The 19,932-nt window shown below is 61.5% G+C and overlaps 1 protein-coding gene across 1 annotated transcript in view; it reads right to left on the reverse strand.

Moving 5' to 3' along the window:
• Positions 1-7,155: 7,155 nt before the first annotated feature.
• The window catches only part of PLCD3 (phospholipase C delta 3), a 60,471-nt gene continuing 47,694 nt past the window's right edge, over positions 7,156-19,932 (reverse strand). Inside the window, exons 8-16 of the mRNA XM_030541569.1 lie at positions 19,687-19,839; positions 19,280-19,426; positions 16,729-16,764; positions 16,014-16,173; positions 13,458-13,574; positions 11,326-11,498; positions 10,117-10,249; positions 8,673-8,822; positions 7,156-7,976 (exon numbers count right to left, since the gene is read on the reverse strand). Of these exons, the coding sequence (XP_030397429.1) occupies positions 7,888-7,976; positions 8,673-8,822; positions 10,117-10,249; positions 11,326-11,498; positions 13,458-13,574; positions 16,014-16,173; positions 16,729-16,764; positions 19,280-19,426; positions 19,687-19,839 (1,158 nt within the window). The 3' untranslated portion in view covers positions 7,156-7,887. The remainder of the gene's footprint in view (positions 7,977-8,672; positions 8,823-10,116; positions 10,250-11,325; positions 11,499-13,457; positions 13,575-16,013; positions 16,174-16,728; positions 16,765-19,279; positions 19,427-19,686; positions 19,840-19,932) is intronic.

Raw genomic sequence — 19,932 nt, forward strand, 5'->3', positions numbered from 1 at the left:
CTGCACTGCTGACTTGGTGTGACAGGATACGGGAGGGCAGGAAAACCCTGCTGCAGTGAGCCTTTTCCCCTGCATCCTGCTCCAGGCAGGGCTGGGAGTGTTTGCTTTGGTTGGCCTGGACGTCACTGGGCGTTGGGGTGGCAGCAGCAGATGGTGGGGTGCAATAGCAGCTCCACCCAACCAATGGCTACGCCCAGAACCTTGTGGCCTGCGATCCTTCTGCATGTGATCCCGGGAGGGGCGAGTGTGGGAATTGTGCCAACCTGATCAGAGCAGAACGGCCGATCATCCTGGGTCACATGCACGTATCTTAACCCCGCGTCGGCACAACTAGCAGCCGGAGCACCCGATGCAGGAGGACACTGAGTTTGAGCTATCCCACTGAATCTGCTACTGGACAGACTGGATGGGGCTGAAGATCTTGCGTAGCCCAGTGCATACCATCCGGAAGGTTTGTGTGTGGAGACAGCTGGATTCCTGGTGTGCAGAGCCGAGGGCAGTGCGGTTCGTGCGCGCTAGAACCCCATTGGGGTGGAATACGAGTATCCAGCCCCATTCTGCCACTGGGGGAAATGCAACACAGCGGTGCCCGATGAGACGCTGAAGGGTGCTTCACATCAAACGTCGGCTGGCAGGAGAACTGAGCCAGTGTATGACTGATGGGATGGAACAGGAAATGATCCTCCACTTGAGGGTAGGACGATGGGGTGGGGCTTGCTGGCTGGATTTCAGTGGGGGATTGCATTAGAGCATTATCAGCACGTGCCAAGGACTCCTCCAGGCTCAGCCACTGCTCGCTTTGTGCCTTCTACATCCCATTGGAAACCTCACTTCCTAGAACGATGTCTCACGGCCAGCCCCACAGCACGCACCATGGTGAGAGTGTCCTAGGGCACAGCCAGGGGAGACAGTGGTTGGATCTTACCATCACTAGCCAAAGAGAGAAACTGGGGTGTCTGGGAGGGGCCTGGCCTTGTGGCCTGGGAGCAGGGAGGGAACCACTCACCATGTGTCTCACTGGGCCCTGGGTTTAATGATTCCTTATACTCTTCTTTTTTATAGACCCTCCAGGGCTTGACTGTTGTCACTTCCATTGAGGGTGGGGCCCCAGCATGGTTGACAGTTGAAAAGCACAGGGCTTTATTTATGCTCTTTAGATAGGACCTGTGCAGGATGTCCTCAGTGTTTGTTCGAAATCCAGCGGTGGCCAACTCCTGTCGATCGCCTGGGGCCTGTGGATTCTGGTCACTCCTCTGCTGCCTGCTGAGATGGTTTGCTGCTGCTTCGGCCATAAGGAGATTTAAACTTCTCCCCCAAAGACGTTTCCAAAGCACCATGTATGGCTGAATCTGGCAGGGTGTCGTCGGGCTCTGCCCCAGCTGTGCTCCTGACAGAATAGCTGCCTGGTACATCTTGATGGGCAGAAGTGACCCCACACACACAATTGTATGGAGCCATCCCACTCCCCAGCCCTGCTGTTTCCCAGGGAGGGGCTGTGGGTGCTGCAGTTTCCCAGCTGCTCCTGCAATGAGAACAGGGGGTCTCGGGCGTGGGCCCAGATTCTCCGCTACCAGAGCCTGCTGGGGAAGCTGTAGGACAGCCATCTTGGAATGCAATGCCAGCTGCATGTAGGGGGTGCAGCTGCCACGTAACTGCTGAAAAGCACGGCTGCAGGAACCGAAGCTGCATCCACGGAACAACCCAGCTCTCCAGCACAGGGTGCTCAAAGCCGCAGGCTGTCAGCATGCACCTGTTCTTCGAGCGCTTGCTCATATCGATTCCAATCCATTGCGCGCCGTGTGCACAGTCACCGGAAGGTTTTTCCCTAGCACTACCCGTCGGGTCAGCTGCGGAGCCCCCTGGAGTCGCGCTTTCATGGCACCGCATACAGGGCCCTGCCGACCTGCCGCCTCTCCAGTTCCTTCCTACCGCCAGTGACGGTTCTTGGAACGTTCCCTCTCTCACTTGGCTTTTGCTTAAAATGTCTTGTAAATAGTTTAGACGTTTGTTTATAGTTGTCGTTTAGACAGATAAGTTTTAGTGGTTACTGGGGGTTCTCCCCATTTTTTTTCCTTTCCCTTCCCTGGGGCCGGGCCATGCCTCGGTCCCAGGAGTTCAAACTGTGTGGGGTCTGCCCAAAAACCGATGCCCAAAGGCCACCCACACGCAGCCTGTCTTAAGTGCCCGGGTGAGTCCCACCAAACAGATGGGCAAGAACTGCAGAAGTTTTTGTTCGCACACTAAGAAAGGGGCCATAGATTAAAGCTCCTGTTGATGGAGGCAGCTCTGCAACTGCAATCCGAGTCCAGCCCTGGGGATCTGGCACCAGGCTCCTCTCTGTCAGGCTGCAGCTCAGCAGCTTCAATTAGGGAGGCACAGAAAGACTGACAGGCGCTCCCCCCCTCGAGCGCCGGAGTGTGACAGTAAGGGAGTGTGACCTGTGCCGGGTCACTCCTCTCCAGCGGTGCAACAAGCAGCACCGTCTACTACTGGCCCACAAGCAGGCCCGTCAAGTCCGGTGCCAGTGGAAGAGGGACAGGAGGAGGACCTGGACCTTTCTTCTACCCCAGAGACTTTTGAGCCGCCCCTTATAGGCCTGACGGACCCGCATTTGCCAGTCCCACTTCTTAAGGTTTGTAGTCGGGGGTACTCACTACAGTTTGCAGTCCTCGTGTTCGGTCTATCATCAGCACCTCGGGTGTTCACCAAATGTATGTCAGTCGTGGCCGCTTTCCTACGGAAAAGAGATGTCCAGGTCTTCCCGTACCTTGACGACGGTTAGTGAAGAGCTAGTCCAGGACACACGTGGATCAACAGGTCACCCAGATAAGATCAACCTTTGAATTTTTGGGCCTTTTCCTAAACACTCAAAAGTCAACACTCCCCCCCCCCCCGTAATCAGAGAATAGAGTTCACAGGGGCGGTGCTAGACATGAGACAGGCCAGAGCATTTCTACCTCAGTCCCGCTTTCAGTCCATACATGACATCATACATGACCTCAGACAGATGGCAAGGAATCGCTTGAAACTCCTTGGACACATGGCATTGTGCATGTACGTGGTCCCAACACGCGAGGCTCAGAGTCAGAGCTCTCCAGGCTTGGCTGGGAACTGTGTACCAGCCGAGCAAACAGCTTAGACAAGGTAGTCACACTTCCATTGAGGGTTCTTGAGTCTCTTCCGTGGTGGCTTGACCCTCGCATGGTGTGTATAGGGGTCACATTCTCCAAACCCCGCCCCTTGGTCACCGGCGCATTGAAATGGGGTGGGGAGGCTCACCACAGAGAGCACAGAACTCAAGGCCTTTGGTCTCTGGGGGAGCTGTTGCTGCACATCAGTGTTGGGGAGCTAAGGGCGGTTTGTCTGGTGTCAGACTTTTCAGCCTCATTTGGAGGGCAAATGCATAACCGACAACACAATGACGTTTCACATCAACAAACAAGGTGGGGCGCGCTCCTCTCCCCTATGTCAGGAAGCCCTGCAGCTCTGGGAGTTCTGTATAACACACTCGATCCTTGTGGAAGTTCCCTACCTGCCCGGATATCTGAACGAGCTAGCAGACCATCTCAGCATATCTTTTCACAACCACCAATAGTTCATTCGCCCGGACATAATAAACAACATCTTCCAATGGTGGGGATTTCCCCAAGTCGACTTGTTTGCCACAAGGAGCAACCAGAAGTGCCTTCAATTCTGCTCCTTCCTGAGCCACAGCCTGGGCTCTCTGGCAAGACGTGTTTCTTCTTCCATGGAGGGACCAGCTCTTCTACTCGTCCCCGGAGATGCTCTGGAACTGCTCCCCACAAAGCCAGGCAGGACTTTGAGGAGCCTCCTCTCCCTGGGAGCAGACTGTCTCCAGGGCAAGAAGCTCACATGGCTTCACCTCCTGGGTCTCTCCTTGGAGCATTCAGCATATGCCCCTCCGTGCACTTCCCACAGTGAGTCCGCCCAGGCAGGGTCCTGGGGAAGCTGCAGGGTCCTGCACCCCCACTTCTCAGTCAGACGTGACTCTCAGCCAGCCAGTAAAACAGAGGTTTATTAGATGACAGCAACACAGTCTAAAACAGAGCTTGTAGGTACAGAGAACAGGATCCCTCAGCTGGGTCCATTCTGGGGCCCAGCGAGCCAGACAATCCCGTCTGCCCTCATCCCCAGCCAGCTCCCAACTAAACCCCACCCCCAGGCCTTTGTCTCTTTCCCAGGCCAGGAGGTCACCTGATCTTTGTTCACCTTTAGCCATCCCCTTGCTGGGGGGAAGGGCCCCAGCCATTGTTGCCAGGAGACAGAGTGTCGGCCATTTATGCACGCTGGAAACTTAAGAAATGCATTGGGGAAACTGAGGCACAGTATTCAGAGGAAACATTAAGAACAGTCCCACTTCATCACACCCTCACACCCCACTCATCCACAAAGTCCTCCTCAAGATCTGGAGCGACAGGGCCTCAGTTATCCTGGTGGCACCAGCTTGGCCCCGCCAACATGGGTACATCATGTTGCTGGAACTCTCAGTGGAGATGCCAATCACCCTTCTGTTAGTTCCGTCCGTGATGTTGAGTGATGAGATCTGGCTCCAGCACCCCAATCTCAAATCTCTCCATCTCGTGGCTTGGAAGCTGTGTGACTAAATCCTCTAGAACACACATGTTCAGACCCCGTTAGTGAAGTCCTTCTTGGTAGTAGAAAGCCTTCAATCAGGGCTACCTGTTTCGCCAAGTGGAAGCGATTCTCAGTTTGGTATTCGCAGAGCCATATCCCTCCGCCTCAGTCTTCAATTCTCTTTATCTTGGAATACCTGCTTAAGCTGAAACAGCAGGGTCTCACATTCGTCGACAACGGTTCACCTGGCCTGAAACCGTAACCTGGTGCTCTCAAGGCTGATGGGACCTCCATTCGAGCCCTTGGCAACGTGCTACCTACTCTGTCTATCATATAAAGTGGCTTTCCTGGTTACAATATCCTCAACCAGAAAGGTGTCTGAGCTAAAGGCCCTCACATCTGACCCTCCTTATACTACCTTTTACAAGGACAAGGTGCAGCTCCGACCACACCCAGAGTTCCTCCCAAAGGTGGTCTCCAACTTCCATGCCAATCAAGACACAATCCTTCCGGTCTTTTTCCCGAAGCTTCATGCCAACAGCTGTGAGCAGAGGCTCCACTCCCTGGACGTTCGCCAGGCCTTGGCTTTTCATATTGAATGGACAAAACGGTTCCGCAAGTCAAACCCGTTGTTTGTGGTGGACAGGATGATGGGTGTCCTCCCAGAAGAAATCCTCTTGGATCACATCCTGTATCTGGGTATGCTATGACCTTGCCAAGGTTCCTGCCCCTGCTCTGACAGCGCACTCTACCAGAGCTCAGGTCTCTTCAGTGGCCCTTCTCGTCCAGGTCCTGATTCAGGAGAGCTGTAGAGTGGCAACGTGGTCCTCAGTGCACACGTTCACTTCCCATTACGCCAGCACCCCAGGGGCCATGCAGCATTCAGCAGAGCTGTGCTTCAATCAGCCATTCCATGAACTCTGACTCCACTTGCTAGGTAAGACTTGGGAGTCACCTCATTGGAATCAACATGGGCAAGCACTCGAAGAAGAAACGCCTACTCACCTTCTCGTAAGTGTTCTTCCAAACCCACCCACCTTCCCCTCCCTCAGAGTAATCCGGCAAGAAGGAACTGGAGAGGCGGCAGGTTGGCAGGGCTCTATATGCAGCACCATGAAGGCGTGACTCCAGGGGGCCCCATAGCCAACCCGATGGGTGCTGCTAGGGGAAAAACCTTCCAGCAGCTGCACATGGTGCACACACCTAATTGGAATGGACGTGAGCAACACATCCCGGACAACAGTTACGAGAAGGTAGGTAACTTGCTTTCTGCAGGCACTGACACACTAGCTGATGTACGCCCTTGTCTGCACTGAGCATTCTCTGATCTGGATACCTCCCCTGCCCTGGTAATCCACCTGCTGCACCTCATCATTCACCTACAGCAGCTGTAGCTCCAGGGCACAGATTGTCCATCTGTCTGTCTGTGCTATTGTCACCCAAATGTCAGCACTTCCCAAGCATAACAGGGAGGTCTAGATCCTAGCTACAGCCCAGGAGAAATACTGACAGCAAACGGGGGAGGGGTCCTGCGGGCAAGAGTGAGTGTAAACCCGCACCCCCTGGCCTGGGCAGCCCTAGATGTTACACAGCCCTAGAGCTGGTGGGAGGATGGAGGATTTTTTCCACAGAAAAACTTGACTTTTCAGCAAAAAATAAAAATCTGAACTATTTAGATTCAGAGCTGCAGCTGCAGCACCCCCGGGGACTGGTAGTTTGATGCCTCAATAGTTCCCAGTCTCCATTAGCCAGGCTCCCTGGTCAGACTACATCCCCCATAGTGCTCCAGTGTCCTGGAGCTGTGGTGCATTCTGGGAGATGTAGTGCAGCTGGTGAAGGAAGCCCATAGAGGAGACTGGAGGCAAGAGGCAGCTGAACTACCCCATCCCCGAGGCGCTGCAGTGACCTAACAACAGAACTGGGGGGTTGAATGACCTTTTTCTATTTCTTTTTTTTTAAAAAAAAAAACAGAAGCTGGAAGGTTTCCCACAGGCAGGTACTTTTCATGAAAAATTTAGTTCAGGCAAAACCCCCCTTTCCGTCAGTTTCAGTATCTGTCCCAGCCCCAGACTGCCCATCCTGGGCATGCAGCTGGCAGATTTCCACACATCCCCTCCCCCGTCCGCACAGACAGCTGTTACCCATTGGACAGAGGGGTAACGAGCCCCATGAGGAGATGGGTCAGTGGCTCTGCTCCGGCCCTGGGTACTGCAAAACGGTTGCTCTGTTCCTGCCGCGCTTTCAGCTCCTGGCAAGTGGACGATAGCCTGTTGCTTCTACACCATTGCTGCTGTGACTTGGGTTTGTAGAATGAGAGTTTTAACCATTAAACTGAGCAGGCTCCACCATTTTCTAAACCTCTGTGAGCTCCCCCCAGCCCCGGGGTTGGGCAGTGGCTGAGGGCTCCAGCTCCCAGCCCCTGGTAGCTATTGCTCAGATATGGCCATAGGTGGAAGAGGGGCTTTGCCGAACACAGGCTCAGCAGCCTGCCTGACCCTTTGCTGGCGGGGGCCAGGGCCAGGGCCAGGGAGGCAGAGACAGCAGGTGCCACAGGAGGAGTCTGGTAAAATAAACTTTTTATTAATCGCTTTACAATATATTCTACAGCTTGGAACAGGCCCTTGGCTCTAGGACCCACTTTACAAACCACGCAGGTGGCTGTGCTCATGCCTCAGGCCCTGCAGCCCGCGCAGCTGTCACCAAGCATCAGGCTCAGCTCACAGCACGTAGTGAGGCCGCTCAAGGGTTAACTGGAACGTCTGTTTGTCCGTCCCGACTCCCCATCAGTGTGGGTAGGCGCGTGTGCCTGGGTGATGCACGGGGGAGCGGGCGTGTAGCTAAATCAATGTCAACTAGCTAAAAAAAATGTCCCCCATCTACCCGCCTGCTTTACAACTGCCCCTGCCATAGCATCCCGACCAGTACAAGTCCCTTCCTCAGGCCTGGTTCCGGCAGCACCCTGGGTAACGGGTGCAGCCCATGGCCCCAGGGAGGAGCTGGCTGGAGTCCTGGAGGGATTTAGCCCTCACCAGGTTACTCTAGGGGGATGGGAACCAAACCAGTCTTCTCTGCTGCTGCAGCAGCTAGGCCCTGGGCACAATAGCTGAAATGGAGCAGAAGCCCCATCTCCCCCTGCAGCCCAGCCCCCAGACATAGGTCTGGCTGGGCCTCCCCGCACCCAGCCAAGGAGGTTAACGTTCAGCTGGCTCCTCAGGAGTCCTGCCACAGCTGTCCAGGTGCTGATCTCCCCCGCTCACCACCGCCCGGGTGCTGATCCTCGTCCTCGGGCTCTCACATCTTCTTGGCTTTAATGTGCACAAAGAGAGTGGCCGGCGCCAGGGATGCCCCGTCCCTGGAGAGCAGGTGGATGTGACGATACCCTGGAAACAGGGAGGGAGCAGGTGAGGCAGGGAAGCAAACAGCCCCTGGCCCTTTGGTCCCACAGCATCAGTCGGCGCAAAGCTTTGTGCAGTATCTTTCCCCAAACGCTCTTTGCAGTCCACTAAGGAATCTGGTTAGCTGCTGCTGAAATGCAGCCACCTCTGGAGTGGAGCAGGGCACAGCCACACTGCCCATTGAGCGTAGGAAGGAACGCTGGTGCCCTAGCTGGCACTGGAGGGTAGGGGTGTGGGCAGGCTCCCTTCCCAGCGATGCAAAGAAGAGTTGAGTGCCAGCCAGCCAGCGTGGGCAGGGGAAAGGCAGGTCGGGTCCCCCTCCCTGGCCTGAAGGAGGGGGGCTAGCCCCAAAGGAAGCCTGCCAGCACCCTCTGCTCTGGTCTCCCTGGCAGCTTCTGGAGCGGGGATTGTGTGTCCATGGAGCTGCAGGACACAGAGCCTGATGGTGCCAGGCCTGCAGCAGGAGTCGCTCAGGCTCTGGGCTGGCGGGACTGATGGCACAGGAAGAGCCCTGCTGAGCTGTGGGGTCCCTTCCATTTCTCTACGCATCCCCCAAACCCGCTTTCATGGCCCCTCGCTGCAGCTCCCACACCCCCCGTGCAGGGGCCCTCTTGCCAGGCAGAACGGGCATCGCTGCACACTCTGCCCCACGGGGCTGGCCGGCCCCTGCCAGGCACCCACCTTCCCTCAGGCTGATGAAGGGCAGGGTGAACTGCCCCACAAAGTCGTTGCAGGAGGTGGCGTCATAATCTTCCACCACGAAGCGCACCAAGGCCAGCTCCGGCACCCGCAGCTGGAAGCTGAGAGTCTCATCCCAGCGCGGATTGAACCCTGCAGGGGTGGAGACCGGATGGGGTCACAGATGGGCCAATAGCCCTGTGTGCCCCCAATTCAGGAGGAGTACATGCCGGCACACAGCTGCGCTGGCCCCCACGAGTGGCGAGGTCACATGCCCCTGTGCTAACAGGCTCGCCCTGGGCTCCAGCACCAGCGGGGCCCCCTTTGTGCTCTGGGGGCCTCACATTCAGTCTCTGCAGGTGCCTTCCAGGGTAGCTGCCAGGCCAGGCTCCGGCTCCTGCAGTCTCCCTGTCCCCTAGCTGCTTCCGAGAGAGCTGCAAGGACACCCCCCCCCACTGATAATTACAGAATAACCCTGTGAAGTGGGGTGCACCGTCAGCCCCATGGGTGATTTACACCCGAAGCAGGAGGATTTCCAGCCCGTCTCTCCTCGCCAGCTGCTCTTCTCAGATAAATGTCCAGGCCTCTCTGGAATCCTGCCTGTCTTGTGGCAGGGAGTCCCACAGGCTAACCCGGAATGATGTTCATTTCTCAGGGGCATGATCTCCAGCTCATTAACCTGCCTGTTCCAGTGGGGTCCCTTCAATGGGACAGTGGGGCTAGTTCCTACCTCGGGGGATGGGAGGATGCTGGCCCCCTGGCCCAGGCTTTAAATGACAGACCAAATTGTGCAATGAGACACTTCTGCATTAACCCCGTGTGTGCTGGGCTCAGGCTGGTGCGGCTGGCGTTGAGTCCTGCCATGTAGCTGTGGCCCCAAATAATTTCTGCTCCCGCCCCCCTGCTCAATCATTGATTTAACAGCAGGGGTGCTGCAGCCTGGTGACTGAAGTCCTTGCTGTCCACAGGGCAGGTAGCACTTCACCCACACACTGCCCCTGCCTTGACCCAGGCAGTGGGGGAAGGCCCCAGCACTAAGAAACAGCCACCTCTGGGGAGAAACACAGCAGCTGACTAGCAGGGCAGGGCGGGAGGTGAGGGGTACTCTCTCTCTCGCCCTGCAGGGGGCGCTGTGGACTCCAGCACTAACGGGAGGGGTGGCCGGGGGCGTTAGCACGCTCTAGCGCTCACGCATTCTGCTTCAGGGAGCAGTTCCCTCAGCCGGGCTGAGCCCGGAGAGCCCAAGGGCCCCGAGTCCCCTCCTGCCCAGGGAGTTCCACGGAGCTCCTTGGGGTGCTGGCCAGCAGAGAACAGCGCCCCCTGCTGAACCACCAGCACCGCTGCCTGCAGCTCTCCGGCTGTCCCGGCAGGGCTCCTCTGCTTAGCTTGTCCAGACCCCAGCCCCAGGGTCCCATGGGCCCAAGGGTTGGGGGCTGCAGCCACTCACCGTTGTTTAGCTTGTACTCAGTCTGTTTACTGGTGCAGTCGGCTCGCACGCCGTGGATCTCCACGCGCACGAAGGGGTCCACGATGGAGCTCTTCTTGTCGTTCAGCTTGGGGAGCTGCTGGGCCGTGATCACCTGCGGGGGGAGGTGGGTTAGAGCGGGGGAGGGGACTGACCATGGGGTGGGGGATGGTCCCCTCACTTGATGCACCATCCCCCTCCCTGGGGAAGCTGGAATGGGGCGGCAGCAAAGCTGGCCTAGGCGTGGGGATGGCAACAGGCTGGGCAGTGCCTGGGCCTCCGGCATGGGCAGCTCTGAGCCTGCTGGGACCATGGCCCCTCCCCTGGCACACGCCAGCCATGTGGCATGGGCACCTACACACCACTGCGGCACACTCACCTGGCACTGCCCCCACAGCCACCCTCACACCCCGCCTCTCGCGGGCCTCACCCCGCTGCAGCACCTACACACCCCTGCGGCACACCCACCTGGCACTGCCCCCGCAGCCACCCGCACACCCCGCCCCTCGCGCCCACGCGGGTCCCACCCCGCTGCAGCACCTACACACCCCTGCGGCACACCCACCTGGCACTGCCCCCACAGCCACCCGCACACCCCACTCCTCGCGCCCAGGCGGGCCCCACCCCGCTGCAGCACCTACACACCCCTGCGGCACAGCCACCTGGCACTGCCCCCGCAGCCACCCGCACACCCCGCCCCTCGCGCCCACGCGGGCCCCACCCCGCTGCAGCACCTACACAGCCCTGCGGCACACCCACCTGGCACTGCCCCCGCAGCCACCCGCACACCCCGCCCCTCGTGCCCACGCGGGGCCCCACCCCGCTGCAGCACCTACACACCCACCCGGCACTGCCCCCACAGCCACCCGCATACCCCGCCCCTCGCGCCCATGCGGGCCCCACCCCGCTGCAGCACCTACACACCCCTGCGGCACACCCACCCGGCACTGCCCCCACAGCCACCCGCACACCCCGCCCCTCGCGCCCACATGGGCCCCACCCCGCTGCAGCACCTACACACCCACCCAGCACTGCCCCCACAGCCACCCGCACACCCCGCCCCTCGCGCCCACACGGGCCCCACCCCGCTGCAGCACCTACACACCCCTGCGGCACACCCACCCGGCACAGCCCCCGCAGCCACCCGCACACTCCACCCCTCGCGCCCATGTGGGCCCCACCCCGCTGCACCTTGACCTGCAGGGTGGCTCTGTGGCCGGGCCCTCGTCCGCTCTCGGGGTCGAAGGAGGCCTGGCGGCTCCGCAGGAAGCTGGGCTTGAGCACATAGCCACAGCGCCCGTTCACCAGGAACCGCCCGTGGTTCAGATCCATCTCCCAGCCGGGCGTCTGGAAGTTGAGAGCCACTTGGAAACGAAACACAGAGAGCAGGCGGGTTACACAGGCAGGGTCTGGGGAGCCACGTATACGGGTGGGAGTTGATGGTGCCAGGGCAGGGTCTGGGGAGCCACGTACACAGGTCGGGGCTGGTGGTGCCAGGGCAGGGTCTGGGGGAGCCACGTACACGGCTGGTGGCTGGCAGTGCCAGGGGAGGGCAGGATCTAGGGAGCCATGTACACAAGTAGGGGCTGGTGGTGCAAGGGTAGGGTCTGGGGGAGCCACATACACGGCTGGGGGCAGGCGGTGCCAGGGGAGGGCAGGGTCCGGTGAGCCACGTACACAGCTGGGGGCTGGCGGTGCTGAGGGGGGCAGGGTCTGGGGAGCCACGTACATGGGTGGGGGCTGGTGGTCCCAGGGCAGGGTCTGGGGGAGCCACGTACACAGGTGGGGGCTGGCGGTGCCAGGGAAGTGGGAGGGAGAGCCACGTACACAGCTGGGGGCTGGCGGTGCTGAGGGGGGCAGGGTCTGGGGAGCCACGTACACGGCTGGGGGCTGGTGGTCCCAGGGTGGGGTCTGGGGGAGCCATGTACACGGCTGGGGGCTGGTGGTACCAGGACAGGGTCTGGGGGAGCCACATACATGGCTGAGGGCTGGAGGTGCCGGGGGGGCAGGGTCCGGGGAGCCACGTACACGGCTGGGGGCTGGTGGTCCCAGGGCAGGGTCTGGGGGAGCCATGTACACGGCTGGGGGCTGGTGGTACCAGGACAGGGTCTGGGGGAGCCAGATACATGGCTGGGGGCTGGGGGTGCCCTGGGGGCAGGGTCCGGGGAGCCACGTACACGGCTGGGGGCTGGTGGTGCCAGGACAGGGTCTGGGGAGCCACATACATGGCTGGGGGCTGGCAGTGCCAGGGAAGTGGGAGGGGCAGCCACGTACACGGCTGGGGGTGCCAGGACAGGGTCTGGGGAGCCACATACATGGCTGGGGGCTGGCGGTGCCAGGGAAGTGGGAGGGGCAGCCATGTACACGGCTGGGGGCTGGTGGTGCCAGGACAGGGTCCGGGGAGCCACATACATGGCTGGGGGCTGGCGGTGCCAGGGAAGTGGGAGGGGCAGCCACGTACAGGCCTGGAGCCATGAGGCCATTCTGGGCCCCGCTTGTGTGACCCGCCCAGTGAGAGCACCAGTCTCCCTGTGTGGGACAAGCACAACCTGTCGCCGTGTGGCTTTCGTGAGAGGCGGCTGCTGCGGCTCATGGCAGGGCCCCATGTCGGTGCCCCAGGCCCTATGCCCAGCAGCTCTCCCGTGAGTCCCCCTGGGCTGGAGGGCTGGATCTGCACCCACAGGCAACGGGAGGGTGACGTGGAGCAGGGCCTTTGTCCTGGATTGCAGACACATTCGGCACCTCGGGAGCAGGGCCGGCTCCAGGCACCAGCATTCCAAGCAGGTGCTCGGGGCGTCAATCTGCAAGGGGCGGCAGCCTGTGTGTGTTTGCCCCCAAGCAGCGCGCCGAATTGCCGCAGCATACGGCGGTGGCAGTCCGTGCGCCGTTAAGGCGGCACGTGTGTTTCCGTGGCGGCGGCAATTCGGCGGCAGCTTCTATGTTCAGCTGTCCGTGACGGCGCAGCTTCTGTCTTCCGGCAAAAGACAGAGGCTGCCTCTGAATTGCCGCCGCGGCGGAAACGCACGTGCCACCCTAACGGTTCACGGACTGCCCCCGCCATCCGCGGCAGCAATTCGGCGCGCTGCTTGGGGCGGTGAAAACAATAGAGCCGGCCCCGCTCGGGAGGCCAGTGACAGGGCCAAGACACTGACCAGGAAGGTCCATGAGAAGCAGCAGGTGGCGCCCTTCCCTCAACACCCATCCCAACTCCTGCCCATGAGGGGCCCCTCCCCGCTCTGCACAGCGCAAAGGAGCCCAGTATCAGTATTCCTGTGCTACAGATGGGGAAACTGAGGCACAGAGGGGGTGGGCCCCCTTCTCACCTAGCTGGCAGCCGGCGTTCCACATCTCCTGGGGGTTGTAGTTTGAAGAGTTCATCTTCAGCCCCAAGGGGTAGATGCGGCTCAGGTGCTGGGCGTTGTACCGGACCAGGCCGTTCCCTGCAGCAGGGGAAAGCAGCTGCCCATTAGTGGGGCTGAGAGTGTGGGTCAGCTCCTCCCCGGGCCACCAGAGCCAGGCATAGTGAGCCCGTATCGCCCAGCTGGGGCTGCTGGCAAGGTCAAGTGACCAGTGATCTTGGGAGCCCAACAGGAGATACCTGAGATTGTACAGCTGCGAGCGGGAGCTCCTTGGGGCAGGGATCATCTGGGCCCTGTGTCTGTACAGCACCTGACTCAGATCTCACTTAACAATCAGGGGGCCAGTCTTCAGGAAATGCTGAGCCCGAGCCCGAGCCCTCCAGCCCTTTTGGAACGTCTCAGCTGCCAGCTGCAGTGCTGGGCCAGCCCAGTGCCCCGGACAGGTCTCTGCAGGTCCCCTCCCCGCCTTCCCCAGCAAAGCCCAGAGCAGAGGGATGAAAAGCATCCCGGGAAGAGGAGAGCGCCCCACGTCACGCTCAGCAGGGAGCCGAGCCCCTCTGCAGCAGGCCGGCTCCATGCCCAGACAGTAGGAAGCCTGCTGGGTCCAGTGGGTCCCAGGCCTGCCTGACCCCAGCTCACCGTAACCAGAGCCGGTCTAACCCAGCTCCCTCCAGGATGAGCTCGGTGCAACCCACCCCCATCTAATGCACCGGAGCCCAGCCTGATCCAGCCCTGCCCCAGGGAGCCCAGCCTGATCCAGGCCTGCCCTGCCCCCTGGAGCCCAGCCTGATCCAGGCCAGCCCTGCCCCCTGGAGTCCAGCCTGATCCAGCCCTGCCCCAGGGACCCAGCCTGATCCAGGCCAGCCCTGCCCTGAGGGAGCCCAGCCTGATCCAGCCCTGCCACATGGAGCCCAGCCTGATCCAGGCCAGCCCCGCCCCAGGGAGCCCAGCCTGATCCAGGCCAGCCCTATGGAGCCCAGCCTGATCCAGGCCAGCCCTGCCCCAGGGAGCCCAGCGTGATCCAGGCCTGCCTCATGGAGCCCAGCCTGATCCAGGCCAGGCCTGCCCCAGGGAGCCCAGCCTGATCCAGCCCTGCCCCAGGGAGCCCAGCCTGATCCAGGCCAGCCCTGCCCCAGGGAGCCCAGCCTGATCCAGCCCTGCCCCAGGGAGCCCAGCCTGATCCAGGCCAGCCCTGCCCCCTGGAGCCGAGCCTGATCCAGCCCTGCCCCAGGGAGCCCAGCCTGATCCAGCCCTGCCCTGCCCCAGGGAGCCAAGCCTGATCCAGGCCAGCCCTGCCCCAGGGAGCCCAGCCTGATCCAGGCCTGCCCCATGGAGCCCAGCCTGATCCAGCCCCGCCCCAGGGAGCCCAGCCTGATCCAGGCCAGCCCTATGGAGCACAGCCTGATCCAGGCCAGCCCTGCCCCCTGGAGCCTAGCCTGATCCAGGCCAGCCCTATGGAGCCCAGCCTGATCCAGGCCAGCCCTGCCCCAGGGAGCGCAGCGTGATCCAGGCCTGCCCCATGGAGCCCAGCCTGATCCAGGCCAGGCCTGCCCCATGGAGCCCAGCCTGATCCAGCCCTGCCTTATGGAGCCCAGCCTGATCCAGACCAGCCCTGCCCCCTGGAGCCCAGCCTGATCCAGCCCTGCCCCAGGGAGCCCAGCCTGATCCAGGCCAGCCCTGCCCCATGGAGTGCAGCCTGATCCAGCCCTGCCCCCTGGAGCCCAGCCTGATCCAGGCCAGCCCTGCCCCATGGAGTGCAGCCTGAGCCAGCCCTGCCCCCTGGAGCCCAGCCTGATCCAGGCCAGCCCTGCCCCATGGAGTGCAGCCTGAGCCAGCCCTGCCCCCTGGAGCCCAGCCTGATCCAGGCCAGCCCTGCCCCCTGGAGTCCAGCCTGATCCAGCCCTGCCACATGGAGCCCAGCCTGATCCAGGCCAGCCCCGCCCCAGGGAGCCCAGCCTGATCCAGGCCAGCCCTGCCCCCTGGAGCCCAGCCTGATCCAGGCCAGCCCTGCCCCAGGGAGCCCAGCGTGATCCAGGCCTGCCCCATGGAGCCCAGCCTGATCCAGGCCAGGCCTGCCCCATGGAGCCCAGCCTGATCCAGCCCTGCCCCAGGGAGCCCAGCCTGATCCAGGCCAGCCCTGCCCCATGGAGTGCAGCCTGATCCAGCCCTGCCCCAGGGAGCCCAGCCTGATCCAGGCCAGCCCTGCCCTGAGGGAGCCCAGCCTGATCCAGCCCTGCCACATGGAGCCCAGCCTGATCCAGCCCCACCCCAGGGAGCCCAGCCTGGCCCAGGTCAGCCCTGCCCCAGGGATCCCAGCCTGATCCAGGTCAGCCCTGCCCCAGGGAGCCCAGCCTGGCCCAGGGCAGAATACCAAGGATCCAGCCCAGCCCAGCCCTCCTGCAACGCCCCTGCCCTGGGGCCTGAACCTGCCATCTGTACTGAGGCCCCGCAGCCACCGGCTGGTTGGAGTCACACTAGGACCTGAAGAACCCAGTCTGACTGCCGCTCCCCCAACCTTACCTGACTCCTTGAGGAGCTTCCTGGCCTTGCTCTCGCTGAAGGAACACATCTGGCCGGCCTGCTGGCTCCCGAGCGCCTGCGCCAGGCTCTGGAAGGGCACGGCCTGGCAGTACACCACCAGGTCGGAGAGCTGCGGGCAGAGCTGCGCCGCGTCCTTCGCCTGCCGGGGAGCACACACCGCGATGGGGTCGCTGCTGCAGCCGCTCTCCCCGGGACGTCTCCCCTTTCAGCTGAGCCCCCTCCTGTGTCCTGAACCCGCCCGGGTGGCAAGGGCTGGTGTTACACCCCCCAGCCAACATCCCACTGCAGGTGCTGGGCACCCAGCTCCCATCAGCGTCCATGTGAGCACAGGGTGCTGAGCACCTCCCAGGCCAGGGCCCTCTGCGAGAAACCCCAGTGAGCACCACGAGTGGCCCTCGTGCCAGGCCACGGGGCCTTGGGACCCCTGGCACCAGCGTGCAGAGGACTGGGGCCTGCTAGGGGTGAGTCTCCCGGGGGAGGGCGAGGCAGGAGGGGCTCAGCTAGGAGTCAGCAGCCCTCAGTCCTGAGATGCCAGGAGGGGGCCAGCCACCCGGCCAGGACAGCAACAGAGCACCGGCCCTAAGATGTGCCAACCCCACCCCAGGGGGCAGCCCCGTACAGCCATACAGTGCAGTGCAAGAGGGGATGGGGTCAGTCCTACCGTCCCACCCCGAGACCTGCCGGGAGCGCTCACCTGGAGCGGCCTGATCTCCTGCAGCGAATGGGACGACTGGAAGAGAACAGAAAGTGTCATTTCAGGAGTGGGGGGAGCAGAAACCTGCGGTCTCAGGCCCTGCCCGAGGCGGTAGGATGGGAACACTGCACACTTTGCCACTGCCCTCACAGCCACTGGTCACCTGCCCTGGGATTCCCTCCACCAGCCACAGCCCCCGGCCAACATGAGCTCCCTTCTCCCCAGCCAGCCTGCACCGCAGCCCCCCCCTTTACCACCCTCCCCAGACAGCAGCCAGGTCACCCACCCCTGCGGTGCACAGCTCTCAGCAACCCCGCACAGCACTGGGACAGGGAGCAACAGACTCCAGACGAACCAGCAGGAGGGTGTGGCCTGGCCAGGCCATTAACCTCGCGAACTGGAAACCCCCCTGGCACCTTTTATGGCCCCATGTGCAGGGTCGGTGCAAGGATGTTTCGTGCCCTAGGCGAAACTTCCACCTTGCACCCTGAGGGCCCTGCCCCCCCCACCTCTGCGGCAGCTTCCTCCCCCTGTCCTGCGGCACCCCCCTTGCACAACTCCTCACCTCCCACCCTCTGCCCTGAGGCACCCCACCTCCCCGCCCCAGCTCACCCCTGCTCCGAGCACGAGCACCCCGAGCACGCTGTGACTGCTTTACTTCTCCTGCCTCCCAGGCTTGCAGCACCAATCAGCTTAGATGTCACAAGCCTGGGAGGCGGGAGACGTGAAGCGACCACGACATGCTCGGGGAGGAGGTGGGGCAGGAGTGAGCTGGGGTGGGGAGTTCCCCTGCGTGCCACCCCCCCACCTTACTTGCTGCAGGCGGCCCTCCCTGCGCTCCCTTGCCCAGCTCCCTCCACCTAAATGCCGGCGGCAACCGGGGCAGCCGAAGATCCGACCGCCACGGTCGCTGCTGAAGAAAATGGCGCCCCCCAAATGCCCTAGGTCACCTAAATGGTTGCATCAGCCCTGCCCACGTGTTAGCACCTGGGGTTTCTGTCTGAGCCGAAGACAGCAGCACAGCACCCCCTAGCACTTGCCCAAGGCATTGTGCCAGCGGGGTCTCTGTGGGAAAAGCCCCATCTACCACCACTTCCTGTGAATGTAGATTCAGCCCAAAGCCACGGGAACAAAGGTGAGTAACTGGCATTGCTTCCTGCAGACAGCAGATCCTACAGTCAGCAGGGGAAAGCAGCCTCCTCTCCCTGCAAGGAGAGGGAGGTGAGTCCTTCGTGCCTAGGAGGGCTTTACAAAGAACAGGAGGTTGGATCTTGTGCCAGCCCAGGAGACTGATGCCTTCCGACAGCTGGGCAAGACTGGTACAGGAGGCTATTCCAGAGCAACTGATCATGCACAGAGTTCGCTGGAAGAGACTGATCTGGGAAAGGCCAGCCGTGCAGCCCCCGATGCTCCGGACAGTTCACAGCCACGCCGGCTCGTCCGTCCTGAGGGGAGCCAGTCGGAAAATTTCCACCAGAATGAATTTCCAACAGAAAATCCCCTTTCCGCAAAACAGAAATTTTCCAAGGGAAAAATGTCCTCTTTGCCGCCCCCCCCCCAAGTCCCTCCCATGAGCAAAATAGAAATGCGGCTCTGCACTGCCTGCCACATGGCGTGTCTCAATTTCACATTCTCCCTGCAGAAAATGAAATTGCTAAGAGCCATCCAGGCGAGGTGCCAGAGGCTGTGTGCCCAGCTCTCTGCCTGTCCAGCAGCCAGGCTGGGGGAAGATGGGGAAGCCAAGGTCCGGGCTACCCTACACTCACCCATGCTGGCACAGCTGTGTCGGCTGGAAGTGTGAGAAAACCAGCCCACAACTGACACCGCTATGCCAGCAAAACCCTCAGTGGAGCCACAGCCCAGTCTGCACAGCCAGCGTCACCCATGGAGGTGGTGTTACTGCCCGGGCAGAACTCCTCCTTCCCTCTGCCTGCACAAGGGGGCTAGGCCAGCCCGGGCTCTGGAGTGTAGCTATGGTCTGAGAACGGGGCAGCCCCGCGACAGCTCCTGTCAATTTCACCTTCTGCCCAGGGAAACGGCGCAATTGACAAGAAAACCGGCCAGGCAGGCAGCAACCTGACAGGTTCCTGCGGGTCTCCTGAAAAGGAATTTTTCTGGAAATCTGGCCATGGGGCAGGGGGCAGCTACACACAGGGCAGCTTTCTTGGGAGTATGTGGGTGAGGGGGAGTGAGGGAGATCCCCGTCAAGAGGCAGCGAACGCTCTGTCTATCTCAACACTGACAGGCCAGGGAGACGGCAGCGCACTGGCTGCATGCCCCTCTGTGCCCTTTTCACGGTGGCTTTGAGATCTCGGGTGCTGTCAGCCCGTCCCATGGGGCTGTCGCCCCCCAGCCTCCAGCTGAGCTGGGGTCATGCACCAAAGCTGCAGCAGACGCTTTGGCTTCAGTGCCGCACACGATCTCTCTGTGCCCCGGAGACGGACAGCGGGTGCCTGCCTGCTGCAGCAGCACAATCTGCAACACTTGGGGGCAGCCACAAATTCTGGGATCCCGCAGTCCCACGAGGGGCTGGTCCACGTTACCCCCTTACCCTCTTGCGCTCTCTCCGCAGCACCCTCTCCTCTTCCTCCTCCTCCTCCTCTTCCTCGTTGGGGTCGGAGAGGAAGCTCATGTTTTCAGGGTCACACACCGGGTCCGACAGCTTCTTCCCTTTCACCAGGATCTTCCCTTTCAGTTGCTGCAGGAGAGGTCAGCCCATGTCAAAGCTCTGCACCCTGCCCAATGCCCTCTCTTCCCAGGGGCTGGCTGCCCCACCGTGTGCTCCAAGGTGCCCAGGGGGCAGGGGATGGAGGGAGGCAGTGCCCAGGGATGTCCATGTGATGAAACCATGGAGCTTGGGGCTCTGGGTCCCCTCTCTGAGAATCCCCCCTGCAGGAGTCCATGGGAATGCTGCCAGGGACCCCTCCCCCTCCCACGGGAATTACCAGGGGGTGTTACCTCTGGTGACGGGAGCTCCTTGGGGACCTGCCCATCCAGTGTCTGGGTCAGCAGCATGTCCCCCAAGATGGCCTTCATGTGTCGAACCATGGTCACCTGCTGTTCCAGCCCACAGTGATTCTCCAGGGACAGGATCACGGGGTATGAGGAGTGCTGGGGAGATAGAGCGGGGGTCAGGGACAGCCCCCTTCCCAGGCAGGCCAGCCTAGGCAGGACGCCGCAATGGGTCCACAGACTAACATCAGC

Source organism: Gopherus evgoodei, chromosome 23, assembly GCF_007399415.2.
Source record: "Gopherus evgoodei ecotype Sinaloan lineage chromosome 23, rGopEvg1_v1.p, whole genome shotgun sequence".
Lineage (NCBI taxonomy): Eukaryota > Metazoa > Chordata > Testudines > Testudinidae > Gopherus > Gopherus evgoodei.